This window comes from Hyla sarda, chromosome 2 (genome assembly GCF_029499605.1).
Source record: "Hyla sarda isolate aHylSar1 chromosome 2, aHylSar1.hap1, whole genome shotgun sequence".
Lineage (NCBI taxonomy): Eukaryota > Metazoa > Chordata > Amphibia > Anura > Hylidae > Hyla > Hyla sarda.
In genome coordinates this window covers 344,765,693-344,792,168 of record NC_079190.1, presented here as the reverse complement: position 1 = coordinate 344,792,168, position 26,476 = coordinate 344,765,693, and the positions used below count along the sequence as shown (strand labels likewise).

Below are 26,476 nucleotides of genomic sequence, written 5' to 3'. Positions count from 1 at the left end.
GCTCATTTTTTTTGCCCCGTAGTTTGTAGTTTTTATGGGTACCACTTTTGGTATAAGTAACTTTTTTTTATCACTTTTTATTAAAAAAAATTTCTGGGATATTTATATTTTTTATATATTATAATATATAAAAAATATATATAATATATTTTTTATGGGTCTCGATCAGCCCCCAACCCACCGGCAACTGTATGTTACCGATTTTAGATCCTGCAGTCAACTTTGATTGCACAATCTCAAGGGTTAATGCTGGACATCAGTATCATCGCAGTTCTTGCTCATTACTCACCCACTCACCAGTGATTACTCACCAGCCGTTACTCAGCTCCTGAGTCCCTTATTGTTAGTACATTAGCATTATATGGCCCACAAATACACTTGAGTCATACTTCAAATGTATTAAAATGAATTTGTCGAGAAAGCCAAGTGGCCTGTATCTGCAGCAGGCATGTTTTCCTTGTGCATTCTTTCCTAGTGAATCATGAGGAAAAACTCCAAGGTGTGCACACATACCATCTAATTTCCAACTCTCCTCCAAATTTTAGAGAGAGGTAGAGAGTTTATACATACATGTACGTACATAATCCAGGTTCTGTCTAAGTGGAAGGATATACATCATACTTAATTTAAGTTTATTTACTAGTGATATATATTGATCAGCCATAACATTAAACAACACATATTTTATTACAAGTTCAATGGTTAAAGGGGTATTCCGCCCATAGACATCTTATCCCATATCTAAAGGATAGGGGATAAAATTTCTAATCTCAGGGGTCCCGCCACTGGAAACCCCCGCGATCTCTCCTGCAGCACCCCTGTTATCTTTTGCACGGTGCGAACTTCGCTCCATGCCTGATGACTGGCGATGCAGAGGTGGGAGGATCGGGTTGACAGGTTGCTGGGTGGGGCTGGAGAGGACCCAGCAGTCATGGTACATATTGGCACCAATGACAAAGTAAGAGGTAGGGGGAGTGTCCTTAAAAATGATTTCAGGGACTTAGGCCGCAAGCTTAAGGAAAGGACCTCCATGGTAATATTTTCTGAAGTATTACCTTTACCACGAGCCACACCAGAGAGGCAGCGGGAGATTAGGGAGGTAAACAAGTGGCTCAGAAGCTGGTGTAGGAAGGAGGGGTTTGGGTTCATGGAGAACTGGGCTGACTTCGCTGTCGGTTACCGGCTCTACAGTAGGGACGGGCTGCACCTCAATGGGGAGGGTGCAGCTGTGCTTGGGGAGAAGATGGCTAGAAGGGTGGAGGAGTGTTTAAACTAGGGACTGGGGGAGGGAACCTACAACATAGAGGGGGAAGATAGTGTAGATAGAGAGGTGGAAATTATAAATGTACCTGGGGGTGGAGCGGAGGGAGGGGTTAGAATAGTTAATAGGAATGGGCTTCATAGGAAAATAAAACTTACACTTTACATTTCCATCCTTTATTTTATTGGGGTTAATGGGATTCAAGGGTGTATGTTCACAAATGCCAGAAGCCTAGCAAATAAAATTGGGGAGCTAGAGGCCTTGATACTGGAGGAACATATTGATATAGTTGGGGTCACTGAGACATGGCTGGACTCCTCGCCGGACTGGGCTGTCAATCTGCAGGGGTTTACATAGTTTTGCAAAGATAGAATGAACAGAAAAGGTGGTGGAGTCTTTCTGTATGTAAGAAGTGGTATGAAAGTCAGTGTGAACGATGCCATAGTGTGTGATGATTCTGAGGATGTGGAATCACTGTGGGTAGAATTACAAAAGGAGGGAAATACTGAAAAAATAATATTTGGTGTAATCTACAGACCCCCTAATATAACTGAAGAGATAGAAGGTCGGCTGCATAAACAAATAGAGAGGGCCGCCCGGGCAGGTACAGTGGTAATAATGGGAGATTTTAACTATCCAGATATAGATTGGGGTCCGGGGTTGACTAAAACTACAAAGGGGCGACAATTCCTAAATTTATTGCAAGATAATTTTATGGGCCAGTTTGTGGAGGACCCAACAAGAAGTGATGCCTTGTTGGATCTGATCATTTCCAACAACGCAGAGCTGGTTGGTAATGTAACTGTGCGGGAAAACCTTGGTAATAGCGACCACAATATAGTTACTTTTTACTTAAAATGTAGAAAACAAAGACAGGCGGGGAAGGCAAAAACATATAACTTTAAAAAGGCAAATTTCCCTGGGCTGAGGGCTGCACTACAGGACATAGACTGGGGGGAGGTGTTCTCAAATACTGATACAGAAGGTAAATGGGACATCTTTAAATCAACTCTAAATAACTATACAGCTAAATATATACCAAAGGGGAACAAATATAAACGATTAAAACTAAATCCTACATGGCTGACAAATGATGTTAAAAGAGCAATAAACAACAAAAAAAATAGCTTTAAAAAAATACAAATCTGATGGGTCAGTTATAACATTTAAACAGTACAAGGAGCTTAATAAAATCTGTAAAAACGTAATAGGTGACAGGTGGCCAAAGAAAGCAAAACTAATCCTAAATATTTTTTTAGATATAGAAATGCAAAAAAACCAAGGACAGAGCATGTAGGACCCCTTAATAATGATAATGAGGAGGTTGTCACAGGCGATAAAGAGAAAGCAGAGCTACTGAATGGGTTCTTTAGTTCTGTATATACTAAGGAAGAAGGAGCTGACATTGGACAGGTCAGTGCTGGTAACACATCATGTAATGTACTGAACTGGCTTAATGTAGAAATGGTACAAGGTAAGTTAAGTAATATAAATGTAAGCAAATCTCCAGGGCCAGATGGATTACACCCAAGAGTTCTTAGAGAACTAAGTTCAGTAATATCTGTACCCCTGTTCATGATATTTAGAGATTCACTGGTGTCTGGTATTGTGCTAAAGGACTGGCGCAAGGCGAATGTGGTGCCAATCTTCAAAAAGGGCTCTAGGTCTTCCCCAGGAAACTATAGACCAGTAAGTTTAACGTGCATTGTGGGTAAATTGTTTGAAGGACTTATAAGGGATTACATACAGGAATACATAGGGGATAATTGTATTATAAGTGATAGCCAGCATGGGTTTACTAAGGATAGAAGTTGTCAAACCAATCTAATTTGCTTTTATGAAGATGTGAGTAGAAGCCTTGACAGAGGAATGGCTGTGGATATAGTGTTTCTGGATTTTGCTAAAGCGTTTGATACTGTCCCTCATAGACGTCTGACAGGTAAGTTAAGGTCTTTGGGTTTGGAAACTTTAGTTTGTAACTGGATTGAACACTGGCTCATGGATCGTACCCAGAGAGTGGTGGTCAATGATTCGTACTCTGATTGGTCCCCAGTTATTAGTGGTGTACCCCAAGGTTCAGTACTGGGCCCGCTGTTGTTTAATTTATTGATCAATGATATAGAGGATGGCATTAACAGCTCTGTTTCTATCTTTGCAGATGACACCAAGCTTTGTAGCACGGTACAGTCTATAGAGGATGTGTATAGGTTACAAGATGACTTGGATAGACTAAGTGTCTGGGCATCCACTTGGCAAATCAGGTTCAATGTGGATAAATGTAAAGTTATGCATCTGGGTACTAATAACATGCATGCGTCGTTTATCTTAGGGAGGATTAAACTGGCAGAGTCACTGGTAGAGAAGGATCTGTGTGTACTTGTAGATCACAGACTACAGAATAGCATTCAATGTCAGGCTGCTGCTTCCAAGGCCGGCGGGATATTGTCATGTATAAAAAGAGGCATGGACTCGAGGGACAGGGACATAATACTCCCCCCTTTATAAAGCATTGGTACGGCCTCACCTGGAATATGCTGTTCAGTTTTGGGCACCAGTCCATAAAAGGGACACTGTGGAGCTGGAAAGGGTGCAGAGACGCGCGACTAAACTAATATGGGGCATGGAACATCTTAGCTATGAGGAGCGATTAAAGGAGTTACAATTGTTTAGTCTTGAGAAGAGACGTTTAAGGGGGGGGATATGATAAATGTATATAAGTATATTAATGGCCCATACAAAAAATATGGAGAAAAACTGTTCCAGGTTAAACCCCCCCCAAAGGACGAGGGGGCACTCCCTCCGTCTGGAGAAGAAAAGGTTTACTCTGAAGGGGCAACACGCCTTCTTTACCATAAGAACTGTGAACTTATAAAACAGTCTACCTCAGGAACTGGTCACAGCAGGAAAAATTAACAGCTTTAAAACAGGGTTAGATACATTCCTGGAACAAAATAACATTAATGCTTATGAAGAAATATAAAATCCCATCCCTTCCCCAATATCGCCCCAAACCCCTTTCCTTCAATTTCCTGGTTGAACTTGATGGACGTATGTTTTTTTCAACCATACTATGTAACTATGTAACGCCCCACCCCTTTAATGCAAGTCTATTGGAGGGGGCGTGATGGCCGCTATGCCCTCTCTCATAGACTTGCATTAAGGGGGCGGGACGTGATGGCACGAGGGGGTGGGGTCGTGACATCCCGATCCTCTGGCCCCAGCATCGCCAGTCATCAGGCACAGAGCGAAGTTCACTCCGTGCACCACATGACAGGGTGGCTGCCGGAGAGATCTCGGGGGTAAACATCGGCGGGACACCCGTGATCAGACATCTTATCCCCTATTCTTTGGATATGGCATAAGATGTCTAGGGGCAGAATACCCCTTTAAGGATTTACTTAAAATTCCCCAGATTAATCGGATAGAGCATTTATGGGGTGGGCTGCAAAAACAAATCCAATCCACGGAGGTCTCACCTAGCATATTTCAGAACTTCAAGGATCTGCTGCTAATGTCTTGGTGCTAGATAGCACAGGACAAACAATGCTGAAATATTCTAACCATAAAACAGTGCCAATGTGGATAGTACAATACTACTGATAAATTTAACATTGAAATATACATTTATATATTAACAATATTTGCTTATTTATGACTGTGTGTCTCTCTACATTTAAGTCTCTCCTCCATTTTTAGTTGAATGTGGCTCCCAACCAACACTCAAAGTAGAATGTGGCCTTCAAGAGACAAAAGGTTAGTGACCTGTGCTCTACAGGGACATTTCTCTGAATCTATCCATTATCTTTGAATAGGAATCATACAAGTCTCTGTTTCATTTATTTTATTTATTTTTTTTTATAATTTAGTGCAGTGTACCCAAAGACACTGTCAATGCACAGGGAGATGGAAGCAAGCCTCGAAATCGGCCCCCATTCTCGAAAATTAATTTAATATATGGTCCCCAAATAGGGGACGTTTCAGATATTAAACTGATAACAACAGATACTAGGCTTGATCTTAGCTAAAAGGCCAAGAAATGATACCAATATATCAGAAAGAGTGTGGTGAATAATTTTTAATATACAATGTATACCAAGTAGAAAGTTTTTAACTAATTTTCCCAACCTTATTACAACAGTGGAACTCATTCCAACATTCCAAACTGAAAGATTAGTTTTGGGAGTGTAAATCATGTCAGATTTCCTGCCTAGTGCTGGATTCTGGCTGAGATTTGTTGACTTGGCTTTCCAATGCACTCTATGCCATTCCTAAGGTATAAGACAACTCTGGCTGCTGCTGTAATCTTGGGAACACTTGAGTGGGTTCCAAGTAACACCAGGGTTCAAAGAAAGAGCGAGCTGAAAAATCCCAACAGTATGAGTAGTGAGTAGGCATTATACAATTTATTAACCTGGCACCTGAGCTGAACTAGTGGGCAAATCTGTAACCATCACAACCCTTTAAAAGATTAGAAAACAAAAGCACTCCACAAACAGTCTTTTCCCCCCTTACAGATTGGGAAATTTTCATTTTTACTGCTTTTTTTTTTCTCCCTTCTCTCCTGACTATATACTGTATATTTCCTTTTATGGAGCTGTTTGAGGACCTATTTATGGTAAGGTAAGCTAATTAAAGTTGTCACTGATATTCAGTTAGTTGTGTGATCACAAAAGACCAACTGCTAAGAAAAAATTAAAGCAACCATTTTGGCCAATATTTTTCTCTGCTCTTCAACCAGCTGAAGGACATCATTTAAAGGGTCATTTAGGTGTCAGAAAACTGTTAATATGCCCTAAGGACATGTCAAAAGTTTTGATTGGTCTGAACACTCAGATCCGGACCGATCAATAGAACGAGCCAGGAGAAGACCACGTTAAGCGTGTTCTCATCCTGCACTGTGCCACATGACATGAGAGGGCCTTATAATGTAACCCTATGGGCTTTGCCTGCACGCAACTTACCTCCTATATCATAGCCCTGGTGACCTCTGGCTTCTATTATTTGGTATCGCTGTAATTGCACAGTGTTATTTTACCCTACACTGAATGGCCTACAGTAAATTTAAAATGCACAAATGTAGGACAAAATCACACATTTTTCCATTTGACCAGCATCACTTCATTATTTATTGTGGATTCGAAATTCCCACCACATTGCATAGTACCATGTATTTTTCTATATCAGTCTTACCCATGTTACAAGCTTGTCCTGTCAGTGCATAAAGTTGATGCTGATAAGCCCATTCTTCATCATTGGCCGAAGATATAATCAGCAGACGTCTCCTCCAACGGAACCTGTAGACAAAATAGAACATGTTACTTATTAATTTAACTTATGTATCACAATAAGGCAATCATTTTTTTTCTAAATAGTGGTGGACATTTAGCGTATGAGGTGAAAAAGGAATTGCCATTAGAAACCAATAAGATGTAAATTAAATTTGTATTTTAAGGGGTTTCGCCACTATGGACACCTTCCCTATTCATATTATGGCCCCCCTACGATCTCAAGATCTCAAGGTCCCATCTAAGAAAAGCGGAAGTGTACATGAATCCAATATCGAAAAACTCTCCAGCATTTAGATATACAGTATGACCACACAAACCGTTATGGGTCCTGTATCGTGGCTCTGTTCAACTATAAATTTATGCTATGAATTGTAATATTGCCTAAGAGGCTTTAGAGTAAAATGGTAAAACCTAAAGGGGTATTCTGAAGAAAAAAATATTTTCAAATCAACTGATGCCAGAAACTTATAAAGATCTGAAAATGCTATTTTAAAACACACTTTCTTATCAGATGGTGTATCCCCGAAAGCAAGTTATGGAGTTCTTTTTAATCTGACTTGGTACTCCCTGCTGCAATTTTTATCCATGCCAGAACTGTCCTGAGCGGGAACAAACCCTAAAAGCAAAACTCTCTAGCTGTGGATATTTCCTGATATGGACAGAAGGTTTTTTTTTTTTTTACTTAAAAGTAATTTACAAATCTGTACCAGTTGATTAAAAAATATTTAAAAATAAATGGAAGCACAACATAAAATGTGACTGTCCAAGCCGAGGATACTGATTTGCACAAAATACCCAATGTGCCAAAATGTGCAAGTGGAGACAAAAAATGGGTAACAGTTCTACTAGGCTAGGGGTGAGAGATAGGAGAAAGAACAGAAGAAAAATGCAAAGAGTAATAAAATAAATAAAATTTAAAAAAAAGAGAATGAGAGAGAGTCTCAGTCATTCACTCTCACTGCTATCGAAAAAGGGGACGTGGCTCCCCAAAACACCTCTAGCCTGAGAAGTCACCTACCAACACCCCCACTATGGACACACGGAAGGACTTATACCCTAGGAGCCTCTGATTAGAGAAACACGCTCCATCAGGAACTCTTTCTGCTCCGCTGGCCATCCACAGCTAGAACGACTGCAACCAGCCCACGATCAGCATAGCCGGTAAGAGCCACACAGTGCCAAACTCACATTGCGCTCGGAGCCTCGCATACCTGTCCCTGCACCGCTGGGTGATAGCGAGGTCCTGAAGCGGAGGATTACAATAACTGTGGACAATCAGCTGCAACCCCCGCTGAGTTTGAAGCCATTCATACTGTAGCCCTGGGCAGTCAGGGTAGAGTGTACTCCAAACAGGGGCATCCAGCGCTGCCAAATTATGCGACAAAATATTAACTACTGCTAACTAACTTATTTCGGCACGGTGCTCTCCCTGCCAAGCTATTGACAATACACAATCCATCTCCAGTTGCAGAGGAAATATCCATATTTGCAGCACTTGTAGCGCCTAATATAGCGCAAAGACATTCCTATTTCAGTGTCCAGTTCTAATTATATTTAATAGGGGTATTATTATCCAGTGTTGTTTTTATATATACCTTCAGTACAGTTTTCATAGTATATCTATATATTATATTTTATATCTCGTGAATAGTCTGAAGCAAGGGCCCTGCCAAGGACCTCACTCCGCTAAGTTTATTTAAATAAATGCTATTTTAATTTGGAAACTCTCTCTCTCTCTCTTTCTCTTTTCTTTTTTATTCATTTTTTCTTCAGTTCTTTCTCCAATCTCTCACACCTAGCCTAGTAGGACTGTTACCCATTTTTTGTCTCCACTTGATTAAAAAATATATTTTTTTCTCTGGAGCACTACTTTAAAGCACTCGTGCCACAATGCAAAATCTGTAATTGGATCACCATATACCATGTGCCATTTACCAACAACTATATACAACTATATCACCAGGGCACAGGTGCAACTGCTATTTCTGCAGGTTACTCCTTCAGAACTAGGCACATTTTTGTTTCTGCACTTCTGTTTTTCTCTCCTTGCCTTTTAATAACCATAACTTCAGTATGTGTACTGCACTGATCCTTGAGATGTGCACTCTACTGGTAGAGCCTGCCACAGGCAATCTCCATTAATAAGAGCAGATAGGCAGCCAAGGAGGCTCAGGTAAGCCTTCTGGCTGCCAGGACAGCAGATCTCCTGGCCGATATAGGTCCACCAATGATGGCTTTAACATGCATTTAAATGTTGCTGTCAACTTTGACAGCAGTATTTAAAGTGTTAATAGCTGGCTACGGTGTATTCCGTATGTGGGCTATTAGCAGTGGCCCCCAGCTACTGAACTCAACTGATGGTCACCGTGGCTCGAGTCGGAAGCTTACTTCATATACCCCTAGCTAGCGGCACGATGACAGATTAGAACCATCATGGGTCGCCAAGGGGTTAAGTCTTTGCTTAGAATCACATATTGGACTGCAATCAATTTCTATAAAATACTCCTTCCAGCATGTTCTCTAAATAGAAAAGACAATTCCAAAAGTAACAAAAGAGTTACAAATGGCCCCACTGACTTTTTGTTTTGTTTCAAAAGAATTTTTTGTTCACTTTTATAATATCTGGCAATATGCATGCAAAGAGAATTGTCTCCTCTGGAGGGTAACACTACATTCTTTTGCTTTGACTAAGAAAAAAAATTACTTTTTCAATATTGTGTGAATAGATTTCCAATACAGATTGAGCAAAAAAAAATTCTTTGTTCTACTTTCCTCTTTTTTTAAGTGCCATTTTTGAAAGACGTTAATTTGCAAATTAAATTTTCCTTCTGTAAAGAAAGATGAATAGAGAAACGTATAATTCCTCTTGGCTGAGTATCGGAAAATGTATTGAAGTAACAGACTTGAGCTGCATTGCTTACTTGGACTCTGTTCATGTACAACGATTAAAATACTTTATCTTTACCCAAAGGACTCCAGCAGAAAAATCCCCACACACTATAAAATAAATAAATATTGTGAAGAAAATGACAGAACGTCTGTTAATTGTGGTAATTAACAAAGACAAATTATATTCTTTGTTATAATGGGCTTCATGCTATTTTACTTCATTAGACGCTGCCGAAGGTGTTAGTTAAAAAGAAGAAAAAATCTTTCGTAGGTCTTATACACGACTGCATAACAGATTTATGTAATACGAATCTTTACAAATCTAAGGACCCAAAATGTACCTCTGTGGGCCTCCAATTTTATGTTAGAGAACAAATCCATGAAAAAAGTTGTGGCATGTTTGATTACATAGAATATTATGGGGATATTCTTCTCTAATGATACTGCAATAGGGAGGCTCTATTAGAAACATCTTGTAATGCCTAAGTACTGATAACATAAAAACATATATCATCATATTTTTGAGGCCTAAAACTGGCCTAAAACTGTTTTTTTTTTTTTTTAAATCAACGGGGCCACAAAGTTAAATAGATTTATAAATGACTTCTATTTTAAAAATCTTAATCCTTCCAGTACTTATAAGCTGCCATATGCTTCAGATGAAGTTGTATTTCTATCTGGAGTTTTTTTCTGTCTGACCACAGTGCTCTCTGCTGACACCTGTCCATATCAGCAACTTTTCAGAGCAGGAGAGGTTTGCTATGGGAATTTGATTGTACTCTGGACAGTTCCTGAAATCGACAGAAGTGTCAGCAGAGAGCACTGTGGTCAGACAGAAAAGAAATTCAAAAAGAAATATAACTTCCCCTGGAGCATACAGCAGCTGATAAGTTCTGGAAGGATTAAGATTTTTAAATAGAAGTAATTTACAAATCTGCAACACAAGAAGAGAAACACAGCTGCACATCCACCATTTGTAATTTGATCTACTTGCTTCTCAGCATAATTTCAAAAACTAAAAGGTTGTTAGTATACATTTTGATCAAAAAGTACAAGCCCACTCGCCACGTCAAGGCCACCTCATTAGAGTGGGTCCCTAACCTGACACCGGCGTAGCACCCGGCGGCGACCACTGCCTCCGAGACCCCATGCCCAACAGGGGGAGCGACCCAGTGGCTAGGCAGCCCCACTACTGCCCAACCAAGCCCGACCAAGTAATTTACAAATCAGTTTAACTTGCTGGCACCAGTTGAGTTAAAAAAAAAAAGTGTTTTCCACCGGAGTACCCCTTTAAAGGAGTAGAACTATTCCCAGTCATTATGTGGTATTTGTCATCAGATTTCTGCTCTGCAGGCTTCATCTTGAATTTTCAGTAGTTCCTTAGCTAGTGAGTGAAGCTTAGCCTCTATGATGACTTCATACACTGTACACACATTATAGAGCAGTACTGAACAGTCACACAGTCAACAGTAAATCAAACCCTGAGTGAGATCTAAGACTTACAGTTAGCTCTTATATAGGTTTTTTGCAGTCTCTCTGGTTCTCTCTGTGTGCCTCTGCTCTGAACTTACTCCTCTTTCCAACTCCTCTAAATCCTTCTCCCTCCATAAACTTGTTTGGGCAGCATGTAACTGATCCCTAAGTGAGGTGCTAGTCCCTCTTGCAAAAACCCATAATGAGCTGTTCACAGTAAAATAAATTTTTTGAGGGGAGGTAATTTGGTTGGTTATTGACGGGATAATTTTATTTTTCTCTGATACTGTAATTTTGCAAACAAGTCACCAAAATCACTTATAGAAATTGTGCAAAATACTAATAAAAATGGCTCCACTAGATAGAATTGCATCACGTCTTGTATGTATGCTGTTTAATATTAATGCAATACCATATTTTAATATATGTATATTTGTAATATACATTGGTTAAAAAAATGTGTATATTGAAAAATGCTGTTTTGTCCCTGCAGCTATTGCCTGTGCGTCTCTGTGCAGAAACAAAATACAGGAAGTGTGGGTGGGACTAGAAGGGGTCAAGCCCTGTTTGTCCACCCACACAGAGACACACAGGCTATAGTTGCAGGGACAAGACAATATTTTTTACCCCAGAATATAGACATTTTTAACCCCTTATGCCCTGAGTCTGCTCCCTTTCTATAACTGGCCCCGCGTCATAGCGGGTCGGGCCTGGCCTCTAACAACAGCTGGAACCCATGGCTAATAACGTGTGGCACTGATCGCAGTGCCGCGCGCTGTTATCCCTTTAGACGGAGCATTTAAAGTGAAACTAAACTACCCCCGGCTAGCTCAGTTGGCTCTTTGGAACCGCAGCGTGAAATGGCGGCATCCCGAACAGCTGTAGGGCGCTGCCTCCTGGTGTCCAATTGCCGAATGACTGCTCACTGCCTGAGATCCTGAGATGCCTGAGGCATGAACAGTCAAGCGGCAGAATCATCGATCAATGGTTTCCTATGAGAAACCATTGATCAATGTAAAAGATCAGTGTGTGCAGTGTTATAGACCTCTATGGGAGTTATAACATTGCAAAAATAAAGTGGAAAAAAGAGTTAATAAAGATCAGTTAACCCCTTCCCTAATAAAAGTTTGAATCACCCCCCCCTTTTCCCATAAAAAAAACCTGTCTAAATAAAAATAAACATATGTGGTATCGCCGCGTGCAGAAATGTCCGAATTATAAAAATATATAGTTAATTAAACCGCATGTTCAATGGTGTACACGCAAAAAAATTCCAAAGTGTAAAAACTAAAAACCAGTTCACTGCGCAAAAAATTAGCCCTCATATCGTCTCGTACGCTGAAAAATAAAAAAGATGGAAGACGGGTCAGAAGATGGAAATTTTAAACGTATAAATTTTCCTGCATGTAGTTATGATTTTTTCCTGAAGTATGAAAAAAATCAAACCTATATAAGTAGGGTATCATTTTAATCTTATGGAGAAGGTGTCATTTTTACAGAAAAAATGTACCGAAGCCCCCAAAAGTTACAAAATGGTGTTTTTTCTTCAATTTTGTCGCACAATTCCCATTTCGTCGCAGATTTTTGGGTAAAATGACTGATGTCATTACAAAGTAGAATTGGTTGCGCAAAAATTAGTCATCATATGGATTTTTAGGTGCAAAATTGAAAGAGTTATAATTTTTTTTAAAGGTAAGGAGGAAAAAATGAAAGTGCAAAAACGGAAAAACCCCTGGTCCTTAAGGGGTTAAACCAATGTATATTACAACTATGCATATAATGTTATTATCTATATTACAGTATTTATCGGCGTATAACACGCACTTTTTAGGCTAAAATTTTTAGCCTAAAGTCTATGTGCGTGTTATACGCCGATACACCCCCAGGAAAGGCAGGGGGAGAGAGGCCGTCGCTGCCCGATTCTCTCCCCCTGCCTTTCCTGGGGTCTAGAGCCCTGCTGCTGGCCCTTCTCTCCCCCTGGCTATCGGCGCCGCTGCCCGTTCTGTTCCCCTGACTATCGGGTCGGGTCCGCGCTGCTTCAGGCCTCCAGTGTGCGTCCCCTGCGTCGTTGCTATGCGCTGCACGTGCAGTGCATAGCAACGACGCAGGGGACGCACACCAGAGGCCTGAAGCAGCGCGGACCCGACCCCGGCAACAGGTAATTATGCAACCGGGGATGGGGGGAGGCAAAGGGGCAGCGGCGCCGGCAATGGGTGCCGCTGCCCCTTCTCTCCCCCTGGCTGTCGGCTCCGCTTCTCTCCCCCTGGCTATCGGCGCCGACAATGGGGCGCCGGCACCGATAGTCAGGGGGACAGAATGGACAGCGGCGCCGATAGCCAGGGGGAGAGAAGGGCAGGCAGCAGGGCTCTAGACCCCAGGAAAGGCAGGGGGAGAGAAGCCGGCAGCGACGGCCTCTCTCCCCCTGCCTTTCCTGGGGGTGTATCGGGGTATACACGCACACACAAGCACCCTCATTTTACCATGGATATTTGGGTAAAAAACTTTTTTTCCCCAAATATCCTTGGTAAAATGAGGGTGCGTGTTATAGGCCGGTGCCATGGTATACCCCGATAAATACGGTATATAAAACATTTATGCAAATGACAGTGCCCATTTAAAACGCATAGGGGAATGCGAAAATAAATTGGGATACAAAATATAACTGTGCACTATTATACTTTTTTCTTTAAGAAATTTATTGTGGACCCTTAGTTCCCTGTGAGGCATGGATCAAGTTTTCTTTTGAATTTGTTCCATATACAATACATGATAAAGCATGTGGCATTTTTTTTTAATGCAGACTCTACGTGTTTACCCCCATGGTGGTTATTGGCTCTCCAGTGGAAAGCAGGTACACTTTATTTAATATCAATATGAACTTGCGTACATGATGCCTAAAGCAATAAAACTTGTTAATCCTTTTCATCCCAAAACAATAAGATATAGAAATTCTATTTAACAAGTCTTCCTAGGAGTCACCATTTGACAGCTGCCTTTGTGAGATAAATGTCTTACTCTAAAGGTTAAGTGTCTGAAAAAGTGGTTAAAACATTAAAGGAGAATTCCAGTGTAAAATAACTTATCCCCTATCCAAAGGATAGGGGATAGGTTATAGATCGCGGGGGGTCCGAGCACTGGGGCCCCCGGGATCTCCTGGACGGGGCCACGGCAGTCTGCAGGAAATGCAGTTTTGTCTCCAGCAGAAAGCCGTGGCAGACCCGCCCCCTCCATGTATCTCTATGGGGTACATGGAGGGGGCGCGTCGGCCGCCGCGTCATGTGGGGACGGAATGCCCCCTTTCCAGCATTCTGCCGCTGCCCCGTCCAGGAGATCCCAGGAGGCCCCAGCGTTCGGACCCCCCGCAATCTATAACTTATCCCCTATTCTTCAGATAGGGGATAAGTTATATTGCACTACAGATGTCCTTTAAACAATTGATGTGATGTGACAGTAAAATGATTCAGAAACAATAAGTCATTAAATTAGACAAGCATGTAAGAGGGATGTATCCAGCATACTACAGGGTGGGCCATTTATATGTATACACCTTAATAAAATGGGAATGGTTGGTGATATTAACTTCCTGTTTGTGGCACATAGATGGGTGGTGATCATGGCGGCCATTTTGAAGTCAGACATTTTGAATCCAACTTTTGTTTTTTCAATAAGAAGAGGGTCATGTGGCACATCAAACTTATTGGGAATTTCACAAGAAAAACAATGATGTGCTTGGTTTTAATGTAACTTTATTCTTTCATGAGTTATTTACAAGTTTCTGACCACTTATAAAATGTGTTCAATGTTCTGCCCATTGTGTTGGATTTTCAATGCAACCCTCTTCTCCCACTCTTCACACACTGATAGCAACACCGCAGGAGAAATGCTAGCACAGGCTTCCAGTATCCGTAGTTTCAGGTGCTGCACATCTCGTATCTTCACAGCATAGACAATTGCCTTCAGATGACCCCAAAGATAAAAGTCTAAAGGGGTCAGAACGGTAGACCTTGGGGGCCATTCAACTGGCCCACGATGACCAATCCACTTTCCAGGAAACTGTTCATCTAGGAATGCTCGGACATGACACTCATAATGTGGTGGTGCACCATCACATGTAAAATGAAGTTTTTTTTTAATTAAACTAACTCTGCCCTGTAGTGATTTGTTTCAAAGGAAATAATTGTGTTGTGATTGAACACAGATTTTCGCAGATATGTTAAGTGGCTGCCTGGCGCAGTTTCAGTACAGAGATTACTGAAGTTATGCTTGCAACAGTTGGAACATAGAGTTGAAAATAAATAAATAATAAATTGAATTACAGATGGGATTTGTAATCCAATTTAATGACCTGGTTTTAACCAGTTATGTAAAGTAACGAAATGTTTTTATTTTTACAGTATTATTATTATTACTATACAATATATGTAATGCATTTTAAAGCTTAAAACCCCCTAAAGGACATTGGAAGTAAATGTACATCGTGATGCCCTGATACTTCGCACACCAGGACATATATTACGTCCTGTACATAAAGGGAGTGGAGAAGCTACACTCTCTACATGCACGGCTGATAGCAGCTGGGGACCCGCCTATTATGGCAGACATCAGCGATTGTGCTGATGCCCACCATTAAAGGGAGACTGACAGCCTGTTCACCCACACTAAACCAAATATAGTGGGTTATAGTTGGTAGAACAGCATTAAAAACAGTGGTCACTTACTTTAATTTCTGGAGTAGTTGCAGAGTTATGCCAGTTTTTTACATTCATTGCTATTCAGCTGCTGTGTGCAAGGGTGGCAATAAATTGGCTCGCCATCTCACATCAATAGGACATGACAGTCTGCCAGAAGTAAGTGCAGAGAGCAGAGCACTCACCCCCAGCAGACTATCACATCCTAGTGACCTGAGAGTGAAGATATTTAAATATTTATAATGGAGGTGGGCCGGGCAGTGAATATCGAAAGGTGGGGGGGGGGGGAGGGGGGTAGTTGGCAAGCCTTGCTACACCCGCGCCTGCACTCATCCCCAGTAGGCTCTGAAGTGAGAGTCAAGACATTTTGCATATTCATCACGAGGGCGGGCTGGGCGGTAAATATTGGGGAGGCAGGGAATTTTGGCGAGCTGGCTCCCCAACTCCATTACGCAATAAGTAAGTAAGTGACCACTGTTTTTTTATGCTGTTCACCCATACTATAACCCAGTATATTGGGTTTAGTGCAGGTGAACAGGCTTGTCAGTTTCCCTTTAACCCATCAAATGCCATGATAAATACTGATCACAGCATTTGACGCATTGCGGGTTCTTTGTATGGCTCATTGGACCACCCGTGGCATGACAGCAGGGATCCGATGATCAAAGATGTCTCCGTGATGTCCCCTAAACTGCCTCTAGCTGCTCTCAGGGGATTTTTTTCTTTGGTCTGCCTTTGTGGCAGACCGGAGAAGATCACCAATAATACTGATCAGTGCTCTGTTACGCCTAGCGCTCCGGGTCCCCGCTCCTCCCCGGAGCGCTCACGGCGTCTCTCTCCCTGCAGTGCCCCGGTCAGTCCCGCTGACCGGGAGCGCTGCACTGACATGGCCGTCGGGGATGCGATTCGCACAGCGGGACGCGCCCGCTCGCGAATCGCATCCCAAGTCACTTACCCGTCCCGGGCCCCTCCTGTCATGTGCTGGCGCGCGCGGCTCCGCTCTCTAGGGCGCGCGCGCGCCAGCTCTCTGAGACTTAAAGGGCCAGTGCACCAATGATTGGTGCCTGGCCCAATTAGCTTAATTGGCTTCCACCTGCTCCCTGGCTATATCTGATCACTTCCCCTGCACTCCCTTGCCGGATCTTGTTGCCTTGTGCCAGTGAAAGCGTTTAGTGTTGTCCAAAGCCTGTGTTACCTGAACTCCTGCTATCCATCTTGACTACGAACCTTGCCGCCTGCCCCGACCTTCTGCTACGTCTGACCTTGCCTCTGCCTAGTCCTTCTGTCCCACGCCTTCTCAGCAGTCAGCGAGGTTGAGCCGTTGCTAGTGCATACGACCTGGTTGCTACTGCCGCAGCAAGACCATCCCGCTTTGCGGCGGGCTCTGGTGAACACCAGTAGCCTCTTAGAATCGGTCCACCAGCACGGTCCACGCCAATCCCTCGCTGACACAGAGGATCCACTACCTGTAAGCCGAATCGTGACAGTAGATCCGGCCATGGATCCCGCTGAGGTGCCGCTGCCAAGTCTCGCTGACCTTCCCACGGTGGTCGCTCAGCAATCGCAGCAGATTGCCCAACAAGGACAGCAGCTGTCGCAGTTGACCACCATGTTACAGCAACTTCTGCCTCTGCTACAGCAGCAACCATCTCCTCCGCCAGCTCCTGCAACCCCTCCGCAGCGAGTGGCCGCTCCTAGCCTCCGCTTGTCCCTGCCGGACAAATTTGATGGGGACTCTAGACTTTGCCGTGGATTTTTGTCTCAATGTTCCCTGCATATGGAGATGTTGTCGGACTTGTTTCCTACAGAACGGTCTAAGGTGGCGTTCGTAGTGAGCCTTCTTTCAGGAAAGGCCTTGTCTTGGGCCACACCGCTCTGGGACCGCAATGATCCTGCCACAGCCACAGTCCAGTCCTTCTTCGCTGAAGTCCGGAGTGTCTTCGAGGAACCAGCCCGAGCTTCTTCTGCCGAGACTGCCCTGCTGAACCTGGTCCAGGGTAATTCTTCAGTGGGCGAGTACGCCATCCAATTTCGTACTCTTGCTTCCGAATTATCATGGAATAATGAGGCTCTCTGCGCGACCTTTAAAAAAGGCCTATCCAGTAGCATCAAGGATGTGCTGGCCGCACGAGAGATTCCTGCCAACCTGCAAGAACTTATCCATTTGGCCACCCGCATTGACATGCGTTTTTCTGAGAGACATCAGGAAATCCCCCAGGAAAAAGACTTAGATCTCTGGGCACCTCTCCCACAGCATCCTTTGCAGTCTACGCCTGGGCCTCCCGCCGAGGAGGCCATGCAAGTGGATCGGTCTCGCCTGACCCAGGAAGAGAGGAATCGCCGTAGGGAAGAAAATCTTTGTCTGTACTGTGCCAGTACCGAGCATTTCTTGGTGGATTGCCCTATTCGTCCTCCACGTCTGGGAAACGCACGCACGCACCCAGCTCACGTGGGTGTGGCGTCTCTTGGTTCAAAGTCTGCTTCTCCACGTCTCACGGTGCCCGTGCGGATTTCTCCTTTAGCCAACTCCTCCCTCTCAGCCGTGGCCTGCTTGGACTCTGGTGCCTCTGGGAATTTTATTTTGGAGTCTTTGGTGAATAAATTCTGCATCCCGGTGACCCGTCTCGTCAAGCCGCTCTACATTTCCGCGGTCAACGGAGTCAGATTGGATTGCACCGTGCGTTACCGCACAAAACCCCTCTTAATGTGCATTGGACCCCACCACGAAAGGATTGAGTTCTTCGTCCTTCCCAACTGTACCTCTGAGGTCCTCCTCGGTCTGCCATGGCTCCGGCTTCATTCTCCCACCCTTGACTGGACCACCGGGGAGATCAAGAACTGGGACTCTGCTTGCCACAAGAGATGCCTCTCCCCCCCTCCCAGTCCCGTCAGGCAAGCCTCAGTGCCTCCTCATGGCCCCCGTCCTTGTGTCACCCTGCCCCGTGCCAAGCTTCACCCTCTGCCCTCCCTCCCCATTCCCACTCCTCCTCCCCGGAGCGCTCACGGCGTCTCTCTCCCTGCAGCGCCCCGGTCAGTCCCGCTGACCGGGAGCGCTGCACTGACATGGCCGTCGGGGATGCGATTCGCACAGCGGGACGTGCCCGCTCGCGAATCGCATCCCAAGTCACTTACCCGTCCCGGGCCCCTCCTGTCATGTGCTGGCGCGCGCGGCTCCGCTCTCTAGGGCGCGCGCGCGCCAGCTCTCTGAGACTTAAAGGGCCAGTGCACCAATGATTGGTGCCTGGCCCAATTAGCTTAATTGGCTTCCACCTGCTCCCTGGCTATATCTGATCACTTCCCCTGCACTCCCTTGCCGGATCTTGTTGCCTTGTGCCAGTGAAAGCGTTTAGTGTTGTCCAAAGCCTGTGTTACCTGTACTCCTGCTATCCATCTTGACTACGAACCTTGCCGCCTGCCCCGACCTTCTGCTACGTCTGACCTTGCCTCTGCCTAGTCCTTCTGTCCCACGCCTTCTCAGCAGTCAGCGAGGTTGAGCCGTTGCTAGTGGATACGACCTGGTTGCTACTGCCGCAGCAAGACCATCCCGCTTTGCGGCGGGCTCTGGTGAACACCAGTAGCCTCTTAGAACCGGTCCACCAGCACGGTCCACGCCAATCCCTCGCTGACACAGAGGATCCACTACCTGTAAGCCGAATCGTGACATGCTCTGCCTATAATTTTTGTAAATTGACATAAAAAATATAAAATTTACATAAAAAATTTAAAATAAATAGTAAAAAAATTTATAAAAATAAACACTCTACATATAAAAATTTAAATCCCCCATTTTCCTATTTTACCCAAAAAGTTTTAATTAAAAGTGTTAAATCAATAAACATATTTGGTATCAGCGCAAGTGTAAATGGCTGGACTATGAAAATATAACAATGATGATCCCATACAGTGAGTGGCGTAAACGTTAAAAGGAAAAATTCCAGTATTGCTGCTTTTTGGTCACATCACATTTCAAAATTGTTTTTATAAAAAGCGATAAATTCACATATACACAAAGGTGGTACAGATAAAAACTACAGAAAAATAAGAAAGTTATAGCAATTTTAAACATACTAATTGTGTAAAAAAAAGTTAAAAAAAAAACAACAAAAAGCAGTACAATAATAGTAAAGCATGTAAATATCATTAAATTGTATTGACCCACAGAATAAAGAAAACATGTTTACCTTAACCCCTTAAGGACCCAGCCCAAATATACCTTAAGGACCCGGCCATTTTTTGAACATCTGACCACTGTCACTTCAAGCATTAATAACTCTGGGATGCTTTTACTTTCATTCTGATTCCGAGATAGTTTTTTCGTGACATATTCCACTTTATGTTAGTGGTAAAATTTTGTCGATACTTGCATAATTTCTTGGTGAAAAAATCAAAAATTTGATGAAAAAATTGAAAATTTTGCATTTTTTTTTTAACTTTGAAGCTCTCTGCATATAAGGAAAATGGATATTCCAAATAAATCATACATTGATTCACATATACAATATGTCTACTTTCTGTTTGCATCATAAAATTGACGGGTTTTTACTTTTGGAAGACATCAGAGGGCTTCAAAGTTCAGCAGCAATTTTCCAATTTTTCAAAAAATTTTCAAAATCGGAATTTTTCAGGGACCAGTTCAGTTTTGAAGTGGATTTGAAGGGCCTTTGTTTTAGAAATACCCCACCAATGACCCCATTATAAAAACTGCACCCCTCAAAGTATTAAAAATGACATTCAGTAAGTGTGTTAACTCTTTAGGTGTTTCACAGGAATAGCAGCAAAGTAAAGGAGAAAATTCAAAATCTTCATTTTTTACACTCGCATGTTCTTGTAGACCCAGTTTTTGAATTTTTACAAGTGGTAATAGGAGAAAAAGCCCCCAAAATTTGTAACCCAATTTCTCTCCAGTAAGGAAATACCTCATATGTGTATGTCAAGTGTTCGGCGGGCGCAGTAGAGGGCACAGAAGGGAAGGAGTGACAATGGGATTTTGGAGAGTGAATTTTTCTGAAATGGTTTTTGGGGGACATGTCACATTTAGAAAGCCCCTATGGTGCCAGAACAGCAGAAAACACCACATGGCATACCATTTTGGAAACTACACCCCTCAAGGCATGTAACAAGGGGCCCAGTTAGCCTTACCACCCCACAGGTGTTTGACAAATTTCCGTTAAAATCGGATGTGTAAATGGAAAAAAAAATTTCACACTAAAGTGCAGTTTTCCCCCCAAATTTACCATTTTTACAAAGGGTAATGGGAGAAAATGCCCCCCCCCAAATTTGTAACCCCATCTCTTCTGAGTATGGAAATACCCCATGTTAGGACGTAAAATGCTTTGCGGGCGAACTACAATGCTCAGAAGAGAAGGAGTCACATTTGGCTTTTCAAAGCAACTTTTGCTGAAATGGTTTTTTGGGGGCATGTCGCATTTAGGAAGCTCCTGTGGTGCCAGAACAGCAAAAAATACCCACATGGCATACTATTTTGGAAACTACACCCCTCAAGGAACGTAACAAGTGGTCCGCTGAGCCTTAACACCCCACAGGTGTTTGACGACTTTTCGTTAAAGTTGGATGTGTAAATGAAAAAATTTTTTTTTTTTTACTAAAATGCAGTTTTTCCCCTAAATTTTACATTTTTACAAGGGGTAATAGGAGAAAATGACCCCCAAAATTTGTAACCCCATTTCTTCTGAGTATGGAAATACCCCATGTCAGGACGTAAAATGCTCTGCTGGTGAACTACAATGCTCAGAAGAGGAGGAGCGCCATTGAGCTTTTGGAAAGAGAATTCGTTTGGAATGGTAGTCAGGGGCCATGTGCATTTACAAAGCCCCTCGTGGTGCCAGAACAGTGGACCCCCCCACATGTGACCCCATTTTGGAAACTACACCCCTCACAGAATTTAATAAGGGGTGCAGTGAGTATTTACACCCCACAGATCTTTGGAACAGTGGGCTGTGCAAATAAAAAATTTAATTTTTCATTTTTACGGACCACTGTTCCAAAAATCTGTCAGACACCTGTGGGGCGTAAATTCTCAATGTACCCCTTATTACATTACGTGAGGGGTGTAGTTTCCAAAATGGGGTCAAATGTGTCGGGGGTCCATTGTTCTGGAAGTATGGGGGCTTTGTAAACACATGTGGCCTTCAATTCCGGACAAATTTTCTCTACAAAATCCCAATGGCGCTCCTTCTCTTCTGAGCATTGTAGTTCGCCCGCAGAGCTTTTTAAATTCACATATGGGGTATGTTCTTACTCAGAAGAGATGGGGTTACAAATTTGGGGGGGGCATGCCCAGACAACAAACAGCTATGTGGGCATGCTAGGAGTTGTAGTTTTGCAACATCTGGAGGGATATAGTTTAGAGACCACTGTATAGTGGTCTCAAACTGCAGCCCTCCAGCTGTTGCAAAACTACATATTCCAGCATGCCCAAACAGCTGTCTGGGCATGCTGGGAGTTGTAGTTTTGCAACATCTGGAGGGCTACAGTTAGAGACCACAGTCTCAGACTGTAGCCCTCCAGATCAACTTACCGGCTTCCGTAGGATCCCGGCAGCCGTCTTCTTCAGGCGCACGTGACGCCGCCCGCCGATCAACGTCGCCGCAGGCTCCGGACGGGTAAGTGAACGTCGGCGCCCTGTCCCCTTCGGTTCCCCGTTCTGCCCAGCCTATTGTGGGTGGGCAGGACGGGGAAAACGAAAGTTAACCCCCCCGCCCCCGGTCTGCTATTGGTCGTCGCCTCTGACGATCAATAGCAGACCAATAGCAGGGATAGGAGGGGTGGCAACCCTGCCACCTCACTCCTATGCCTACAGGGGGACCGTGGGTGTCTTAGACAACCGCGATCCCCCTTCTATTCCTGGTCACTGGGTCACAATAGACCCGTATGACCCGGAATCGGCGCAAATCGCAAGTGTGAATTCACTTGCGATTTGCGCCGATCGCCGACCGGGGGAGGGGTTGGGTGTCTGATGACCCCCCTGGGCATTTGCGCGGGGTGCCTGCTGATTGATATCAGCAGTCACGCCGGCCCGGTCCCTGCCCGGCGCGCGGCGGGGACCGAAATTCCCACGGGCGTATGGATACGCCCTGGGTCCTTAAGTACCAGGACGTCAAGGCGTATCCATACGCCCTAGGTCCTTAAGTGGTTAAGGGGAACAGCGTGAAAAGGAGACCCTTTAAAATTTGCTAAATTGCAGTTTTCGATATTATTTGTGTGGGACAAATAATATATTTTTGGTTTGGCCATACATTTTATGGTAAAATGATTGATGTCATTATAAAGTACAATTGGTCATGCAAAAAACAATCCCCATATGAGTCTGTGAATGGAAATCTAAGAGAGTTATGGCTGTTAGAAGATGAGGATTAAAAAAAGGAAAATGTGAAAATACAGCTGGCTGTGTCTTTAAGGCCCAAATGGGTTGTGTCCTTAAAGGGGTACTCCGCCCCTGGCATCTTATCCCCTATCCAAAGGATAGGGGATAAGATGTTAGATCGCCGCAGTCCCGCTGCTGGGGACCCCGGGGATCGCTGCTGCGGTACCCCGCCATCATTACTGCACAGAGCGAGCGAGCTCTGTGCGTAATGACGGGCGATACAGGGGCCGGAGCAGCGTGACGTCATGGCTCCGCCCCTCATGACATCACGGCCCGTCCCATTAATGCAAGTCTATGGCAGGGGGCATGACGACCGCCACGCCCCCTTCCCATAGATTTGTATTGAGGGGGCCGGGCCGTGACATCACGAGGGGCGGAGCCGTGACGTAATGATGCTCCGGCCCCTGTATTGCCTGTCTTTACGTGCAGAGCGATCTCACTCTGCGCAGTAATGATAGCGGGGTGCTGCAGCAGCGATCCCCGGGGTCCCCAGCAGCGGGACCCCAGCGATCTGACATCTTATCCCCTATCCTTTGGATAGGGGATAAGATGTCTAGGGGCGGAGTACCCCTTTAAGGGTTTAAAGTTAAAATACTTTGATGTATTCAAAAGAGACTTAAAGGGATACTCCGCCCCTAGACATTTTATCCCCTATCCAAAGGATAGGGGATAAGATGTCAGATTGCCGGGGTTCCACTGCTGGGGACCCCGGGGATCAATGCTGAAGCACCCCACTATCATTACTACGCAGAGCGAGATCGCTCTGCACGTAATGACGGGCAATACAGGGGCCGGAGCATCGTTACGACATGGCTCCGCCCCTCGTGACATCACGGTCCGCCCTGTCAATACAAGTCTATGGGAGGGGGCGTGGCAGTCGTCACGCCCCCTGCCATAGACTTGAATTAAGGGGACGGGCCGTGATGTGATGAGGAGCGGAGCCATGACGTCACGCTGCTCCGGCCCCTGTATCGCCTGTCATTACGCACAGAGTGAACTCGCTCTGTGCAGTAATGATGGCGGGGTGCCGCAGCGGCGATCCCCATGGTCCCCAGCAACGGGACCGCGGTGATCTAATATCTTATCCCCTATCCTTTGGATAGGGGATAAGATGCTAGGGGCGGAGTACCCCTTTAAGGGCTACCTTATCATAAACCATTCTGTATTAGTATACTATGTTCATTTTTGTTTGTTTTTTAGTGTCGGATGTTGGCCTAACTCCTCAAGTCTTAGATCTCACATGTAGATTTTCTGTAGAATAATGATAATCATGACTTCCTGCCTTCAGATAAATTTATGAAATCTCTGTACTTCTTGGAGGCCACTTCCTGCAGAAGCGGATCTCTACATCTCTACCTCCCATTTGGAGGGAGGGTCCCAAATATGGATGATATTCAGATGTTCTTTTCTATTTCTAGTAGGTGGCAAACATCCAGACTGACAACATATGTGAGTACTAGTATTTCATAGAAAAGGCACATGTTTGTTCTTACATAAAAATGTTTCTGTTCAAAACAATTTGAGCAGTTAAACTGAGAAAAGTCAAAGAATTTTTAAGTGGATAATCTTCTGCTCTAAATAAAAAGGACGGACTGAACACATGGATATGTTTTAGATAATCCGTCATTGACAGATAAGATCTCTGATCACTATAGACTGGTGTAGTTAATATATCTACTCCCATATATTTTTCCAAGCATTATGAAAGTAGACTTATAGAAAAACTCTATGTAAATTCTTATACGAGACAACAGAATATTTTCTACTAAGCCATTTAGATCTTTTATGGAAATTTTTTGAACTAGACAACCAGGGAACTAGGCAAAGATAAATGTCAGGGGATGGAAATTGTTACTGTCCCAGCATACATTTGCATAGATTTATATCAAACAGCCATGGCATATTATCTGGACCTCTATCTGTTATCCAATAAAGCCATCAATATGACCTGCTGGTCTGTACATCACCATGGTGTTAAAGGGGTACTCCCCTGGAATTTATTTTTTTTAACTAACTGGTGCCAGAAAGTTTAACAGATTTGTAACTTACTTCTATTTAAAAATCTTAACCCTTCCAGTACTTATCAGCTGCTGTATGCTCCACATGAAGTTCTTTTCTTTTTTAATTTCCTTTCTGTCTGACCACAGTGCTCTCCGCTGACACCTCTGTCCATTTTAGGAACTGTCCGGAGCAAGATAAGTTTGCTATGGGGATTTGCTTGTACTCTGGACTGTTCCTAAAATGGACACAGGTATCACCCGAGGGCACTGTGGTCAGACAGAAAAAAATTTCAAAAAGAAAACAACTTCCTGTGGAACATACAGCAACTGACAAGTACTGGAAGGGTTAATATTTTTAAATAGAAGTAATTTAAAAATCCGTTTAACTTTCTGGCACCAGTTGATAAAAAAATTTATAGTTTTCCACCAGAGTACCCCTTTTACTACCATTGGCTTTGATGTGGCAAGAAAAACTGTCCAGTGGAGTACCCCTTTAAGATACTACAGTCCAGCACTCGCATAACTTTTCCATTACCACTTTCCTGCTTACTTTAGACTAGATACATTTCCAATTTTCTCATGTGGATTGAAGTAAAAAAGAGTGTTAGGTGGTTAAGGTAAAGAAAGTTATAAAATTCTCTTGAGATAAGCCCATTTTTTAAATATGATATAGGTTTTGCTGATTAGCATTCCAACTAGAATGCATTAGAAAATAAAAGTATTATAAACTATATGTGACATGTAACGGTTGCTAAATAAAATGGAAAATGTTACTAAAGTCTAAGATATGTCAGAGAATGCAAATTGATCCCCCCCCCCTCATTGTATTCAATGAACATGAATAGTATTTCATCTCCAATGTTCTCTTTATTTTTTTGAGAAGCTTACCTTGAGAGGAAACTTTCAAGTGACCTTGTCTTGTCTTCCCTTTTACATGTAATGCCATCTCTTTTCTGCTTCTCCATCTCTTTAATTCTGGATTGGAATGTATCAACAATATCAAACACTGACTTCATTGCAATAGGCACTTCATAATATTGCTGTGTGATAAAAAGAAGCAAATAAACAACATAAATATAAAAGCCTGGAACTTTGCATTAGTTTTTTACTTTAGAAATAAAATATGACATTATATTTGTTTGCTAGACTGAAGCTATCTTAGACATCGAGGCAAAATTTTGTATTAAAGTGGTACTCAACTGCCCCTGTGTTTGAAACATTTAGTTCCGAATGCTGGGTGTGGGCTGCGGGGGTTGCGACATCACAGCCACGTCCCTCGTGCTGCCCCGCCCTTCCCCCTCAATGCAAGTCTATGGGAGGCGGCGTGGCAGCTGCCACGTCCCCTCCCATAGACTTGCATTGAGGGGCGTGACGTCAAGACCCGTGCAGCCTGCAAATGTTCCGAACACTGGGGCAGTGGAGCACCCCTTTGAGTATTTGGTATTAATTTATGTGAGCTTTTGGCTGTAATGTATAATAGTACTGTCACAGCA

At 43.5% G+C, this 26,476-nt stretch overlaps 1 protein-coding gene and 1 pseudogene across 1 annotated transcript in view; both read right to left on the bottom strand.

Moving 5' to 3' along the window:
• The window catches only part of CCDC80 (coiled-coil domain containing 80), a 105,434-nt gene that overhangs the window by 23,058 nt on the left and 55,900 nt on the right, over positions 1-26,476 (bottom strand). Inside the window, exons 5-6 of the mRNA XM_056558185.1 lie at positions 25,872-26,023; positions 6,452-6,555 (exon numbers count right to left, since the gene is read on the bottom strand). Coding sequence (XP_056414160.1) covers positions 6,452-6,555; positions 25,872-26,023 — 256 coding nt within the window. The remainder of the gene's footprint in view (positions 1-6,451; positions 6,556-25,871; positions 26,024-26,476) is intronic.
• LOC130359947 (U2 spliceosomal RNA) lies at positions 5,122-5,302 on the bottom strand (annotated as a pseudogene).